The sequence below is a fragment of the Neophocaena asiaeorientalis genome, unplaced genomic scaffold (genome assembly GCF_003031525.2).
Source record: "Neophocaena asiaeorientalis asiaeorientalis breed wild unplaced genomic scaffold, Neophocaena_asiaeorientalis_V1.1 scaffold118, whole genome shotgun sequence".
NCBI classification, from domain to species: Eukaryota; Metazoa; Chordata; class Mammalia; order Artiodactyla; family Phocoenidae; genus Neophocaena; species Neophocaena asiaeorientalis.
Window position 1 is genome coordinate 3,071,090 of NW_020175528.1, and position 14,866 is coordinate 3,085,955.

Here is a 14,866-nt window from a genome sequence, read left to right on the forward strand (position 1 = left end):
GTTCAATAAATGATCACGAAACTACTTGTTAACCAGTAGAAAATAAAACTTTAAACGATATCTCACAGTATCTGTAAAAATCAATTTCAGAGTAATTGAAGGGCATGTTAAAACAAAAGGATCAAAAAGATGTAGGAAAATATGTTCATGACATTGGATAAGAGAAGGCATCACATAAAAGGTTTAAATTAAAAAGCTATAAAAGATTTATAAATTTGGCATTTATATTTAAAATTTCTGCATGGCAAAAGGTATAAACAAAGGTTAAAAAGAAAACCACTAACTGGAAAAAATTTCTGTGAGAGATGACTGGCACAAACTGGTATCCAGAATACATATCAAACTACCAATTATTTAAAAAGGACACACACATACACAACCACAAATAGGTAAAGGATATGAACTAAGCATTATATAACTCTTTGATAAATAAAAGTATAAAAAAAGGATTTTGTAAGCATTTTCATATGTACTTACATATTATAGCATAACTCGATCTACATTTCCTACTAATATGTAGTCTTTTTAATACTAATCATATTGCATAAATGTCTGGACAAACAGAAACCAAATAAAATGATATTTCTTACCTCCTGCTGATCTTCTTGATTACAACCCAACAAAACATACACTAGAATATGTGGAAGAAGATAGATGGTCACCTTGAAATCATGCTTCATCATAATGCTACAGCAGGTGAAGATTTTACTGGCAAGATCATGCCGCACCTATAAACTCCAATGGTTTAGAGAGAGTAAGTAGTTTTATTCATTTTATTCTTTTGATTAATGCCAAAAAATAACATGTGAGCTAATTTAACATTGCAGAGTGGGTATTCTATGGAGAAATGCACTCAAAGCAGGGAGAATTTCAGATCACCATCCCTTTGGTCAAGTGCCTGAACTGCTGACACCCCTACAGGCAATATAGCTACCTGGGCTGCCGACTATCTCAGCAAAAATGGTCTTTTCCCCTTACAGTTCATTTTAAAATGAATCACGTTTTGTTACAGATTAACTTCCCTAAATACAGTATATTTTACTTAGCTAACTTTAAATTTAGTATATTTATTCCTTGAGCACATAGATGAGGAAAGTAACCAGAAGGTATTCTCTGGGCCAGCACATTAAGTACAAGATCACATTTTTATTAAGTAATAAACAGTGATTAACTATAGGAAACAAAATGAAAGAAATAAAAAAATTAAATTACTTGGTGTTAGAGTCAAATTTTATTGGTATAATCTAACCTTCAATTTACCAACATTACTGTTCTCTTATAAAAATTTAAAGGTTTTTTCTTCTTCAAATACAAATCCTTCACTTAAAAAAAAACAAACTAAATTACAACTAAATAAAATATTCCATAGCTGAAAATAATTAAAGAGTATTAATTTAATATTTCACATATTATATTTTCAGTATGTTCATTAAAAAATGAGAGACACTTTCTTGAAATTACCAGGTACAAATTATAGTAATATTTTAAAACACTAACAGAAATATGAATTAAAAACAAAAGTTGTGAAATTTAAATACACCTTAAACATTTTGGGTGAACACAGGGTACCTTTTTGTTTGTCAGGTATGTAAAAATTTCATATTAGGAAAACGTCAGAAATATACCTCTATTTTTCCATGGAATTTCATTTTTAAAAAACCTCTACTTTTATTTTGGAGGAAGTTCAGATAATGTATCCTCTTTTAGAAGTAGCCACTAAGGGATAATATTATCTTTTTATTACCTAAGAAATCATTTTATTATGTAAAAAAGTCTGATAAAGCATTTATATCCTTTTAAACAGTATTATTTTACAACCTTAAATGAACAGACATAATAGACATTTTACAAACACATGAAGAACATAGCAATTTGCTTGATAAAACAACTACCTTCTTACTCAGAAACTGTTACTAGTAACAACAGAGTAATTGTTACTCTCTAGTAGTAAACATTTCCTATGAAAACTTCTATATCAGCACAAATATTACAATTCCTACTGTGTGTACTATGCATTCAGATAGATATTCTCATTTCCTTTACAATTTCTGTTCAGTTAAAAATTCTGAACAGAGTTCTTACCTTTGTTATAAGATAACCTGCCCAAGATGCTGACCATTCTGCAAAGTTATTACCTAATTTACTTAAGTAAATTGGCTTCTTTACTCCAGACCAATCTGTTGACTTCTGCGAACTCTTATATCTGTAATTTAAAAAATTGTTTATTAAAAAAAATATTTTTTTTTATAATATTATATATATATCCATCTGTTTAGAACTTTAGTAAAGAAAGCATAAGAAACTATATCAACTCTTTCACTGACTACCTCACTACTGCCTTGCCTTTATTGAAATCTGGCTAAAGACACTACTTTCCCTAAAGCCTTCTTAATGGCAGGGCAGTAGGTCATTCACGCACACCCCAAGTACTTCAAAGGATTTAAGTCTGCTTCCTCCCTTCCTCAATGCTCCTTTCAGATCCTTCCAACCCCATCATTGTACGAGAAAGATCTGTTCCTTTGAGGTTCAAGCCACCCAGGTATATATACTATTCTCTACTCCTCATTATGGGCATCTACCAAACCCACTGATTACCAAACTCACTGATAAATTTAGTAAATTGCTCTGCATTTTCTTTCTTCACCAAGTTTTATCATCCTGAGTGACTTCAATGTCTGGCTGGACCATCTAGTCAAAATGAAAACTTCTCAATGACTTTCCCCTCTACTTCTTTATCGGGACTCCCTTGCCAATACAGAGAAAGTTCTTCACTTCCAAAATGTACTATTTAGACCTCACTTTATGGCCAGTTTCCCAAAGTTCCAGTTCTTTTGCTCAGTTACTCTGACACATCTGTTCTCTCACTGAAACCTTTTGTCCCTTGACTCTGCTAAACTCTCCTGATCTATAATACCCTCCTTTCATTACCTCTCTCCCTAGCCAGCTTGGTCTCCACAGTGCTTCACTTCAAGTACTCTCTTGGTAATATCCTGTATGCACTCCACTCCCACATTTTCTTTACCAGCTGTACCCATCCACCAAGCTCCCAACCTTGGATCAGTCTAAATGCCTGCCTTCACTGAAATGATACCTAGGCCACTGCACTGATAGAGGAAAAATCATTAAATTGCTTATGAGATTAGTACTACTACATATCTTAGTCTTCAACGTCAATGGACCTCTACGCTGCCCAGGAATCCTTTTAAGTTTTCCTTATCAGCTCTCTCTTCTCTTTCCACAGTGGCTATTTCAAATCATCACTGTTCCCCTTACATCACCTATACCAACTCCACTGCCACTTTCAGCCAATAATCTCATCTCCTATACTTCTTACTTCATGAAAAAAAAAAAAAAGAAGAAACCATTAACACAATCCCACAACTAAATCTGTAAAATTTGCTGAGTTCCATCCATTATTTTATCTTCCCCTATTACAGAGAAAGAGATTTCACTTCCTCTAATCTAATCTCCCATTAGATATATGGCTACCATTTTGGATGACCCTCGGGGTCCCTATTATATCAATTACCACTTCTCTCTTCCGTAACTTCAACATGATCCTTTCTATTTGCTCCTGAGTGTTAACACTTAAACATGTTCAAACAGGTCTCATCTTACCCATGTGTACAGCAATTTTTTGAGGTGAGTGGGTTCCTTTTTAATCACCAATGCAAGGTTAGGAAATGACAAATGTAATTAATGCCCTATACTCAAGGTTCTCAGCAAACATTATATATTTCACTGTATCACAAATTGCTAAAAACTGAAAAACCCAATAATCTCTCAGTTAACCATCACTATTTTGAATCTTCATGAATTCTCTAGATGATTTTACCAAGTTTTATGGTAAACTTAGTTAGAAAACTACTGATATTGGGGTACAAGTCAGGTTCTGTCAAGACACATCCTGATATTTTCTCCTAAAATTATTCCTGTGGCAATTTTGAACTGTAGTTGATCTATCTAGTTCTAAAAATCAAATCTCCCAAACACAGCCATCCCTTTGACCTAGGTTTAGTGACTGCGTATAAACAGCCCAAGTGAAAAAAAAAATAAATTAAAGGAGAGTATAGGAGTGTAACTTTAAAGCAGCAAAAACAAGGATATGGTTTTAGGAAGTCTTTTATTTCTCCTAGGCCCTGTGGAGAAAATATCAAGCAGTCCAAGCTATAAAACTGCCCTACAGGCTAACCTGGTATCTTGGTGTTTCATACAAAAGTGAGTCAATTCCATTAATATTGCTCTCTATTGATTTCTTACATTTATGAGGTGGTGATTTCAATGAGCAGATTCCAGCTAGATAAATTGAACTTCTACCATTGAGGGACCATCTGAGAGGTTCCTTCAAACTCCCAGATATAAAAGTAGAAGGATCATAAGAATTCTCATTGCTTTGCTAAGATCACTCTTATAAATGACCACTTAAATATTCTTCTTATGAAAGAATAAGAAGTTGGCAGGGAATGTTGGCTTCTTAAGAAATACTAAATTGAATAACAAGTGGGCAGAAAATGTTGGCTTAAGAAATACTAAATTGAATAACAAGTGGGCAGAAATGGTGGCTTCTACTTCACATGAAGTAGGGAATAGCCACACTACCCCTTCCAAAAAAAAGCAAAATTCAACAAGCTGACATTGAATAAACATTTATTATTGAGTCTAAGTCAAATGTCAGGCACTCTGCTAGGTACTTTTTAACATTATCTTCTCTATTCCTAACAATCATATAATTTAAGTAAAGCTATCCACATTTTCAAGATGAAAAAAACTGAGACTTGGAAATATTAAGTAAATTGCCCAAGATTTTTAGAGTGAGCAAATGCAGAGTCAAGATTCAAATTTCGGGGCTTCCCTGGTGGCGCAGTGGTTGAGAGTCTGCCTGTCAATGCAGGGGACACGGGTTCGTGCCCTGGTCTGGGAAGATCCCACATGCCGCGGAGCGGCTGTGCCCGTGAGCCATGGCCGCTGAGCCTGCACGTCCGGAGCCTGTGCTCCGCAATGGGAGAGGCCACAACAGTGACAGGCCCGTGTACAGCAAAAAAAAAAGATTCAAATTTCGGTCTACATGACTCTAAAAACCATAAACTTTCCACGAGATCACAGAAACTCTTAAGCATCTATATGTGCTATAAAATATAGATAAATGGAGAAGTATGGAATCCTCAAAAAAGAAAACACAAACATTTATTTTACATCTTTAAACAATGCTCTTCCTAAGAAATAAAATGATGTTTAAAAGGTTTCTAAATATTAAAGGGTATCTAGCAAATAAGTATGCATACTTAAGGGCTTTTATAAAGGATTTTACTACATGTCTACTAAGGCTCAAAGACTACATTTATGCAAGGTCACATATCCAATAAGCTTGTGACTTAGACTACCTAAAATTAAAGTTTCTAACTAAAAATTATTTATGGCCTTCAATCAGTCCTAACAAAGTTATTAAAATGGGGAGGAAAAAAGGTAGAAAATACTTTTTTTAAAAGTAGAAGGAGAAAATATTTTCATGAGGAGAAATTGGTAGGGCTAAAAATCTCTAATCTCTAACCGGGATTACTAAAGGCTTTGGGACTAGCTTTAAATTCTTAAATTTCTGTGTTAATTAGACCCATCAAAAGTTTCAACTCACATTCAATTTAAAGTAGATTTTTCAAAGTACTACTGACAGTTGAATTAAAAAAAATAATCAATCCTTTCAGTTTCACTGAATTTGTCTAAATACTAAATAAAGTTACAGAATTTAAACAATGAGCAGACTATACTTCTCATTTTGACAATATTATAAGCATAAATCTTAGTGCAAAACACATATTAGAACATACTAAAAATAATTTTAATGCTAAAAAGTTATATAAAGGATAACATTTAGTTTATAAAGTTAAAAACAATTTTATGAAAATAGTTTTAATGAGTCTACAGACCTAGTATTTAGATGAGGTTCCAGTATTTCCCGAACATGCTCGGGAAATCTCCTCCACAATTGGTGACCTGGGCCATCGGTCTGCATCTCTCTACAGTCATAAATAGAAAGTAACTCCTACAAATACACATTTTACAGTTGTAAATCGTCAATGAAACAGATAAACCTTTACATCCATCAACATTCTTCACATTACAGCCATAAAAATACATAGAAAAATACATAAAATGATAAAATTTTGGAGTTGTCTCAATGCTTAAAACCATTAGATGACTTACTCAAGGTCACAAAGCTGTGGTAATATTTGAACATGCAATTTCTGTGCTGTACATAACATGTATTGAAACAAATGACTAAGCTATTTGGAGGAAAAAATTGGAATTTTCTATATTTGTAGAATTTTTAGAATTTAACCTTTTCTGAATTTTAATGAATGTAACTACAAATCCAAAATAGTTCAAAAATTCAAGATATCTCAAATTCTATATATAAAGTACTGAGCTTAAAATTCTGAAAATAAGATGCAAATGTTAAAGACCAATTTACTATTCAAGTCCATCAATGAAATGGTTATATTTTACTTTCCTGAAAATAAAACAAGTGGGATTTTATAAAGAAAAAAAAAAATCTTTGTCCCCAATATCAATCTTTAAAACAAGACAAATATGTTAGGGTATTATATCTCCCATCATCTACTATTCTTTCTTTCTAATTTCACTGAAAAGGACCACATGCAATAGATGTATTCCTAATAATTATAAAGTATAAATACTGCCTAATAGAATATGTACTTTATACTTATATTTAGCATTTTTTAATAAAAGTAAGGAAGTTTATGAAAGTTCAAATACAGAAATATTCAAAACATTTTCATTTAACTTTAAAATGTTAGTAAAATTTTGTTTGAAGCCAGCTTTTTCTGATGTTTGCAAAGTCACTCTGGCTACAGAAGTCCTCATAATCAACCTCCAATAACAGACTTAGTAAATCAGCAATCGGCTAACTTTTTGGTCTTGGGACCATTTATACTTTTAGTGTTAGGGGAGGGGAATTAGATAAAGGCAGTCAAAAGGTACAAACTTCCAGTTATAAATAAATACTAGGGATGTATTGTACAACATGATAAATATTAATTAACACTGCTATATGTTATATATGAAAGTTGTTAAGAGAATAAATCCCAAGAGTTCTAATCACAAGGAAGAATATCTTTTTTAAAATTTAATTTTGTATCTATATGAGATAATCGATGTTCACTAAACTTATTGTGATAATCATTTCACAATGTAAGTCAAATCATTATGCTACACGTCTTAAACTTAGACAGCTCTGTATGTCAATTATATCTCAATAAAATTGGAAGAAAAAACAAAAAACACATATACTTACAGTCGTAGATCTTGCTTCATATTTCACTGAGAAAACAAGCAATCACAAGAGATCTCCACAACTTCCATGCTAATATCTCCCCAGCCTGGCAATATCAGTATCAGTGCTTATATGCTCTGCTTTCTCTTTTGTTACTACAGATGAATTGGTTTTTTCTTTTTAATTTACTCTAATTTAATGAGTCACAATTGTATGTTTTATTTTTTAATTAATTAATTAATTAGTTAATTTATGGCCGCGTTGGGTCTTCGTTGCTGTACGTGGGCTGTCTCTAGTTGTGGTGAGCTGGGGCTACTCTTCGCTGCAGTGCGCGAGCTTTTTCTTTTTTTAACATCTTTATTGGAGTATAATTGCTTTACAATGGTGTGTTAGTTTCTGCTTTATAACATCAGCTATACATATGCATATATCCCCACCTCTCCCCTCTCTTGTGTCTCCCTCCCACCCTCCCTATCTCACCCCTCTAGGTGGTCACAAGGCACCAAGCTGATCTCCCTGTGCTATGCGGCTGGAGGGGGAAGGGTAAGCTGGGACGAAGTGAGAGAGTGGCATGGACATATATACACTACCAAAGGTGCACGGGCTTCTCATTGTGGAGGCTTCTCTTTTTGCAGAGCATGGGCTCTAGGCACGTGGGCTTCAGTAGTTGTGGTGCATGGGCTCAGTAGTTGTGGCTCGTGGGCTCTAGAGCACAGGCTCAGTAGCTGTGGCGCATGGGCTTAGTTGCTCTGTGGCATGTGGGATCTTCCCGGACCAGGGCTCAAACCTGTGTCCCCTGCACTGGCAGGCAGATTCTTAAACACTGCACCACGAGGAAAGTCCCTTGTTTGTTTCTTTTTCTTTTTAAATTTTTTTTTTTGGCTGCACCAGGTCTTAGTTGCGGCATGCAGGCTCTAGTTCCCTGGCCAGGGATCAAACCCAGGCACCCTGCATTGGGAGTGTGGAGTCTTAACCCCTGGATACCAGGGAAGTCCCAAATTGTGTTTGTTTTTAATTAAGGCTACTCTTTCCACTGGTACACTATATTCCACATCTCTTTATCTATTTAAAATAGTATTATACCAATTCTCTTATACAACAACGCTGTTCTCCTCCCACTGAACTGTTCCCAAGCAACAGATAAACATGTTTTTTTTGCCATCTTTACGCCCTTTCCTCCCCAGCTACTATCTCATTCTTCCGCTCTCCTTGATAGCAACACTCCTCAAAAGAGTTTCTGTAATTTCTCTAATTCTCTGTTCCCACATGTTCTTAAAAATACTCTAATGAGGCTTTCTAAACTACACTGAAACTGCTCTTGTCAAGGTCACCAATGACCTTTATGTTAATACAGCCAATGGTCAATTCTCAACCCTGAAATTATCAAACCTATGATCAGCATTTGGATCACTCCATACTTCCTGAAACACTTTGTCTTCCAGAACACCATATTCTCCTACCTTATTGGTAGCTCCTTCTCAGTTTTCTTACTTTTTCCCTCTTCTCACTGAGCTCTCATTTTCCAGGTCTCAATTATTAGAACCTTTTAATCTATACATACTCCCTCTCTTGATTATCCCATCCAGAATCACAGTTGTAAATGCCATCTCTACTATGAACTATGAAAACTTCCAAATATGTTTAAATCATACCTCTAACCATGAATTTCAGACCTGAATATCTAACAAAATAAAAAATCTTTTAATTAAAAAAAATATCATGAAAAGGGGCAAAAAAAGTCAAACTGGAAAAATATTTATTACACGTATGGTAGACATAGGGTTAATTTCCACTACATCAAAATAGGTCTTAAAAAATCAGTTAAGGGCTTCCCTGGTGGCACAGTGGTTGAGAATCTGCCTGCTAATGCAGGGGACACGGGTTCAAGCCCTGGTCTGGGAGGATCCCACATGCCACGGAGCAACTAGGTTCGTGAGCCACAACTACTGAGCCTGCGCGTCTGGAGCCTGTGCTCCGCAACAGGAGAGGCCACGATAGTGAGAGGCCTGCACACCGCGATGACGAGTGGCTCCCGCTTGCCACAACTAGAGAAAGCCCTCGCACAGAAACGAAGACCCAACACAGCAAAAATAATAAATAAATAAATAAACTCCTACCCCCAGTATCTTAAAAAAAAAAATCAGTTAAAAAAAAGACCAATACCAAGGAAAAAACAGGAAAAGATCATGTAGAGAAAATTCACAAAAAAGCAACAAATATATAAAAGATGTTACACCTCTCTCATAATTAAATGTAAATTAAAATGAAACAACATCATTTTTTATTTGTCACTGGCAAAGACTTAAAATTTTAATTAAGGGCAGGTTTGTCAAGGGAATATAAACTGGTGAAACTTTTTTGATGAAATCTATCAAACGTAAACTCTGTATCTGCTCTGAGACATTTTAATTTCTGGATATTTATATTATTGATATATATTCACTCAAGTACTTAGAAATTATGCATGTTTTCAAAATCATTTTTTTGTAAAAACAAAACACTGAACACAACCTAAATGTGTTAAATAAATTTCTTAAACAAATTACGGCATGTTCATACTGAATATTAAGTCATTGAAAAGAATGAATTAGAGATATATGTACTGACATGGAAAATTACACAAGATAAGACTATTAAGCACAGAAGAAAATCAAGTACTATGATCTGCTTGTTTGGTGGAGGAAACATATATATTTGTATATACACAGAAAAACTTCAAAGTACATATAGTAATCTGTTAGGAGGGTACATTTCTGTACTCTTTGAAATTTTTGTTAAGAACTTGTATTACTTTGATAATAAAAATGACAGTCAAAAAAAAAATAGGAGTTTCTAAAGCATAGAATTTACAACTTTCTTACTAGAATTTAATAACATAAAGCCAGTAATGTCTATATGCACTCTTACCTGAATGGCATAAGCAGCTGAATCTTGAGCTCGGCTGTTATCTGCATATGCGAGGTAAGCTCTTGTTAGTTCCATCAATAATCCATAGGCAAAGTTTGCATCTTCTACTCCAGTCTCAATAAGAACAAGAAAAAATTACAGGCTAATTTGTATACATTTTCTTAAACTGTACCTCATTCCATGGTGAATTTAACTTAGTCACCTAAGTCAATTTAACTTAGAAAAGGAAAGCTCAGTAAGGTTTAAACAAAGTTTGGTACCAAGACTAAAATATAATCTGTAGCTAAGAAGCCAAATCTAAGGCTTTTCAGACCATTTATAAAGTGTTAGACTCATTCAACTTTTACATAAATCCAGCAATTTGCATTTTTTGTTTTTTACCTCTTAGAAAGAAAATTGTACATATAGAATTTCCTAACTTGCATTCTGTAGAACCTTGGTCAGCTGAGAAGCTCCAAAAAATAATTTTCACACACTCTTCTCTAGGAGATTCATAACATTCCCAAATATATTAAAAGTTCTGTTTAATTTTGTTTTATAAGATTTCCCACACTCATTCGACTATGGAAACATTTTTATATACACACTATTAAAACACCCTGGGAATCAGTTTCCCATGGAGACACTTAGCAATTGTGTTTCAATAGTAAAATTTAAATAATTAGATTTTAAGTATCTGTCATGATTAGGTTAGAAAGCTTATTTATTGTTTTTGTTTTATTTATTTTTGGCTGCGTTGGGTCTTCGCTGTGGTGCGTGGGCTTCTCATTGCGGTGGCTTCTCTTGTTGCGGATCATGGGCTCTAGGCGCGGGGGCTTCAGTTGTGGCACGCAGCCTCAGTAGTTGTGGCACACGGGCTTAGTTGCTCCACAGCATGTGGGATCTTCCCGGACCAGGGATCGAACCTGTGCCCCCTGCATTGGCAGGCAGATGCTTAACCACTGTGCCACCAGGGAAGTCCATAGAAAGTTTATTTAAAAGAACATAGCACACTAGACTGGACTCCAGCTTTATAGTTTTTGGCTAAAGGTCTCTGCAATAGTATTAAGGAATAAACTCAGAAATTACCTAAATTGTCTAGTTTAGATCAAGCTGCCACTAAGGATAACCTGAACAGTTTCTTGTAAATGTAATATAGAAACCCCATTAGGACAGTGAACTCTTCTGGTCATTCCAAATTACCAGAACTTACCACAAATGTAAAATCTTTTCCTTGGGTTTCAGTGGTTGAGAAATCTAGCCGACCTGGATCTATTGCTCCCAATTCCCCTAAGCATTCCCCACAGAGCAACCGAGCTTGAGAGTTTGCATCTTGGCAACCTTTCAAAAGCACTGTCACCAACTGTGAAATAACAGGTTCCACTGTTTCACTATCTGTTGCATATCTGATCAGTTTTTCCTAAAATAAAAGTAGAAAGTTTATATATAACTTCTACAAACTAGTATATTGTCCTAACCAGAAAGCTTAAAAATATTAAGGAATATCTGACAAATACTGACAAAATTAAATTACTATATCTTTAGTCTTTTCACCTAGTTTTTGCTGAGTTCACATAATATAGTCCACAATACGTTCTGTGGGATTAGAATCATTAAGTGTGCTTAAAAGTTTTAATCATTAATCCATTAAATAAAGTTACTGAGTATTATTACATCAGTATACAGAAATAAGACATAGTCTTATCCCAATGAGTTTATAATCTAAAGGGAAAATAAACTTGCAAACGAACAGATAAAATATCATACAATATGTATAATAACAAATATGTGTACAAGGTAAAGAAGAAATGAAGAAGATGAAAAAGAGCTCAGAGTATCTTTTCAAAGATAATAGATATTTTAGTAAATAAGTCAATAAGGAAGAGCTATTAATTAAAATAAGAAAACTGAGGAGTGTATAAAAAGCTAGTACAGCAGAAAAAGATATGGGAAAAGAGTCCTGTGGGGATGATTTAAAAAAAAAAGACGTAGGAAGAAAGAGGTAGGCTTTATGAAAAAATATGTTGGTTCAAGTAATCTTTTTTCATCTATCTACTGAGGATGCTGTAAGAAAAACTGTTAGGCATAAGAAATGACTATTCTCAAGCCAGTTAGATCTAGATATTGTACCTGTGTGACCACTTTAGAACTACTTTGTTTACATAATTTTCCTTCTAGCAAAAGTAAAGCATATATGAGCATCTCAAACTCCATGTTAAAACTGATTCAAATTAGAGTAATACGTTTCAAAAGAAAAATAAAAAGACATTTTATGTCATCCAGAAACTTCAACATTAACTCATTTAAATAACATTACAGGTTTATTCAGGCATAAATACTTAAAATAGATGAACTAGTAACCAATAAACAGCAAAACTAATATAATTATAGACATACATTACCTTGCTAAAACTAGAAAACAATAAGGAAAAGAACATTTTAGTTGGCAAAGATAAATGCAGTTCATACTCAAGACGATAAATACATGAACACTAAATGAAAGGTAATTTTAAAATATACCTCTCTCCTAAGTGCTTAAAAATGTTTTTACTTCACTTCTAGGTTAGATAAACTGGGTTTCATTTTTCAGCAAAAAATATTCAATTCCAAAAGAATTTATAAAATGAGTGTGTGTTCAATAAATAAAGAAAGAATGAAAGAAAAGAAAAAAAAAACAAATCCATGTTTTTATCATGTCCTAAATGTCCATATACACTTGGGTCTGTTTCTAGACTATTTTTTTCCCACTGGTCTGTCTGTTTACTCATGTACCAGTATCACACTGTTATATAGAGGCTGTAGAGTATATTAATGTCTGGGAGGGCTACTGAACTCCCACAGTTGCTTTTTTTTCAGATTTTTCCTAGCTATTTTTTACATGTTTGTTTTTCCATCTTAACATTAGTATGAACTTCTCTAGTTAAAAAAACAAACAACTTGGCATTTCTTCGGGATGGCATTAAATTTATAAACTATCCTAGGGAGAATTAAAATCTTTGTAATATTGAGTCAACCTACCCAATAAATAAGGGGTGTTTCCGTTTGTTTAAATCAATTACATTTTTGTGTCTTTCAGAAGTGTTTCAGTTTTCCTCTTATTGGTTTATACATTTCTTGTTACGCTTACTCCTAAGTATATTGTCTTTTTCTGTTACTACTGTAAATTGGGTTTTCCAACAAGTCTTCCAACTGGTTATTGTTGCTATATGAAGATTATGATTTTTATATTCTCCTATCTTACTGAATTTGTTTGTTGTCTGAGCTAGTTTATTGATATTTTCTAGAGTTTTCCAAGTATATTAGCATGCCATCTGCAAATAGAGATAGTTTCATGTCTTTTCCAATTCTTATGCCTCTGATTTTTTTCTCTTATCTAAATTCATTGGTCAATATTTCCAACTGAATGTTAAATTGTAGTGGAGATAATGAGCAAGCTTGCTTTCAGTGGGAATGCATCTTATTTCCCCATCAAGTGTGCATGCATGCATGTGTGTGTGTGCACGTGTGTATGCAGTACACATAAACACACATATGTATACGTATACATTTATAATATATTAGTACTATCCATCGATTCCTATTTTCTTTAGTGTTTTTATCTGAAATGGATAGTACAGTTTGTCAAAGGCCGTTTCAGCATTTATGAAAATAACAGTATGATTTTTTTCATTAATTCTATTATTAGTTCACTCACCATTTCCTCCCAACCTCCCAGGCCCAGGCAACCACTAATCTATCTTCTGTCTCTATGGGTTTGCTTGCTCAGGAGTATATATATTCATAATGTATCATCTTTGTAAGTTCCATATCTTCTATTGTATTTTTGTGAATTACGGCTTTTAGTATTATAAAGTACCCTTTTTTGGTCACATTTCATACTTTTTGGTTTCTATTCTACTTTGTCTAGGGGCAGAATCAGAATTCTTGCTTTCTTATTTCAACTTAAAAATCTGCTCACTCCTTTATTTTTAGCCTTTGTAAATAATTTATTTTATATGTGTGTATTACAAACTGCACAGAGTTGTTTCCTGCTTTGTAAGTCAATTTGTAATATTTTTTCTTTTAAGGTCTTTCACATTTATTAATATGACTGATATGCTGGGCCTCAACTCTATAAGTTTTTTAAAATTATAATTAGCTCCTAAAAATTAATTTCTTTTGGTATAGAAGAAAATTTATACTTTTGTTCTAGAGGTACCCTTTACACAAATATCTTTTGTAATGTCTCTGGTCTCTTTATTTAACCTTCTTTAACTGTTTACCAGTTTTAAATAGTATATTTTGATTCCTAGTTGTTGCCTACGCAATAGTGACTAAGCTCATTTAATTTATATCTTAGTCTCTTCTTCTCCCATTTAAAAACTTGCATAATTTCTATTTTATTAAAATATATAGCATTTACATAGAATTCTCCCAAATTTGTCCCCACCGTTGTTTTAGTTAAATATATAACTAGTAACCATAAGTTCTTTTGCCAAAGTCTCCCCAGTCATCTCTTGATTGAGTAAAGCCATTCTCTAGCATACCTCTTAGGAAGGGCTTGCTTGTGAAACTCACATTTCTTCAATTCTTTTTTTCATTGCGGAGAACAGGCTCCGGACGCGCAGGCTCAGCGGCCACGGCTCATGGGCGCAGCCGCTCCGCGGCATGTGGGATCTTCCCAGACCAGGGCACGAACCCGTGTCCCCTGCA

The 14,866-nt window shown here is 33.9% G+C and overlaps 1 protein-coding gene across 1 annotated transcript in view; it reads right to left on the reverse strand.

Annotated features, from left to right (window-relative positions):
* Positions 1-14,866, reverse strand: part of ATR (ATR checkpoint kinase) — a 102,134-nt gene that overhangs the window by 45,487 nt on the left and 41,781 nt on the right. Inside the window, exons 22-26 of the mRNA XM_024769090.1 lie at positions 11,388-11,594; positions 10,196-10,309; positions 5,922-6,037; positions 2,083-2,203; positions 591-728 (exon numbers count right to left, since the gene is read on the reverse strand). Of these exons, the coding sequence (XP_024624858.1) occupies positions 591-728; positions 2,083-2,203; positions 5,922-6,037; positions 10,196-10,309; positions 11,388-11,594 (696 nt within the window). The remainder of the gene's footprint in view (positions 1-590; positions 729-2,082; positions 2,204-5,921; positions 6,038-10,195; positions 10,310-11,387; positions 11,595-14,866) is intronic.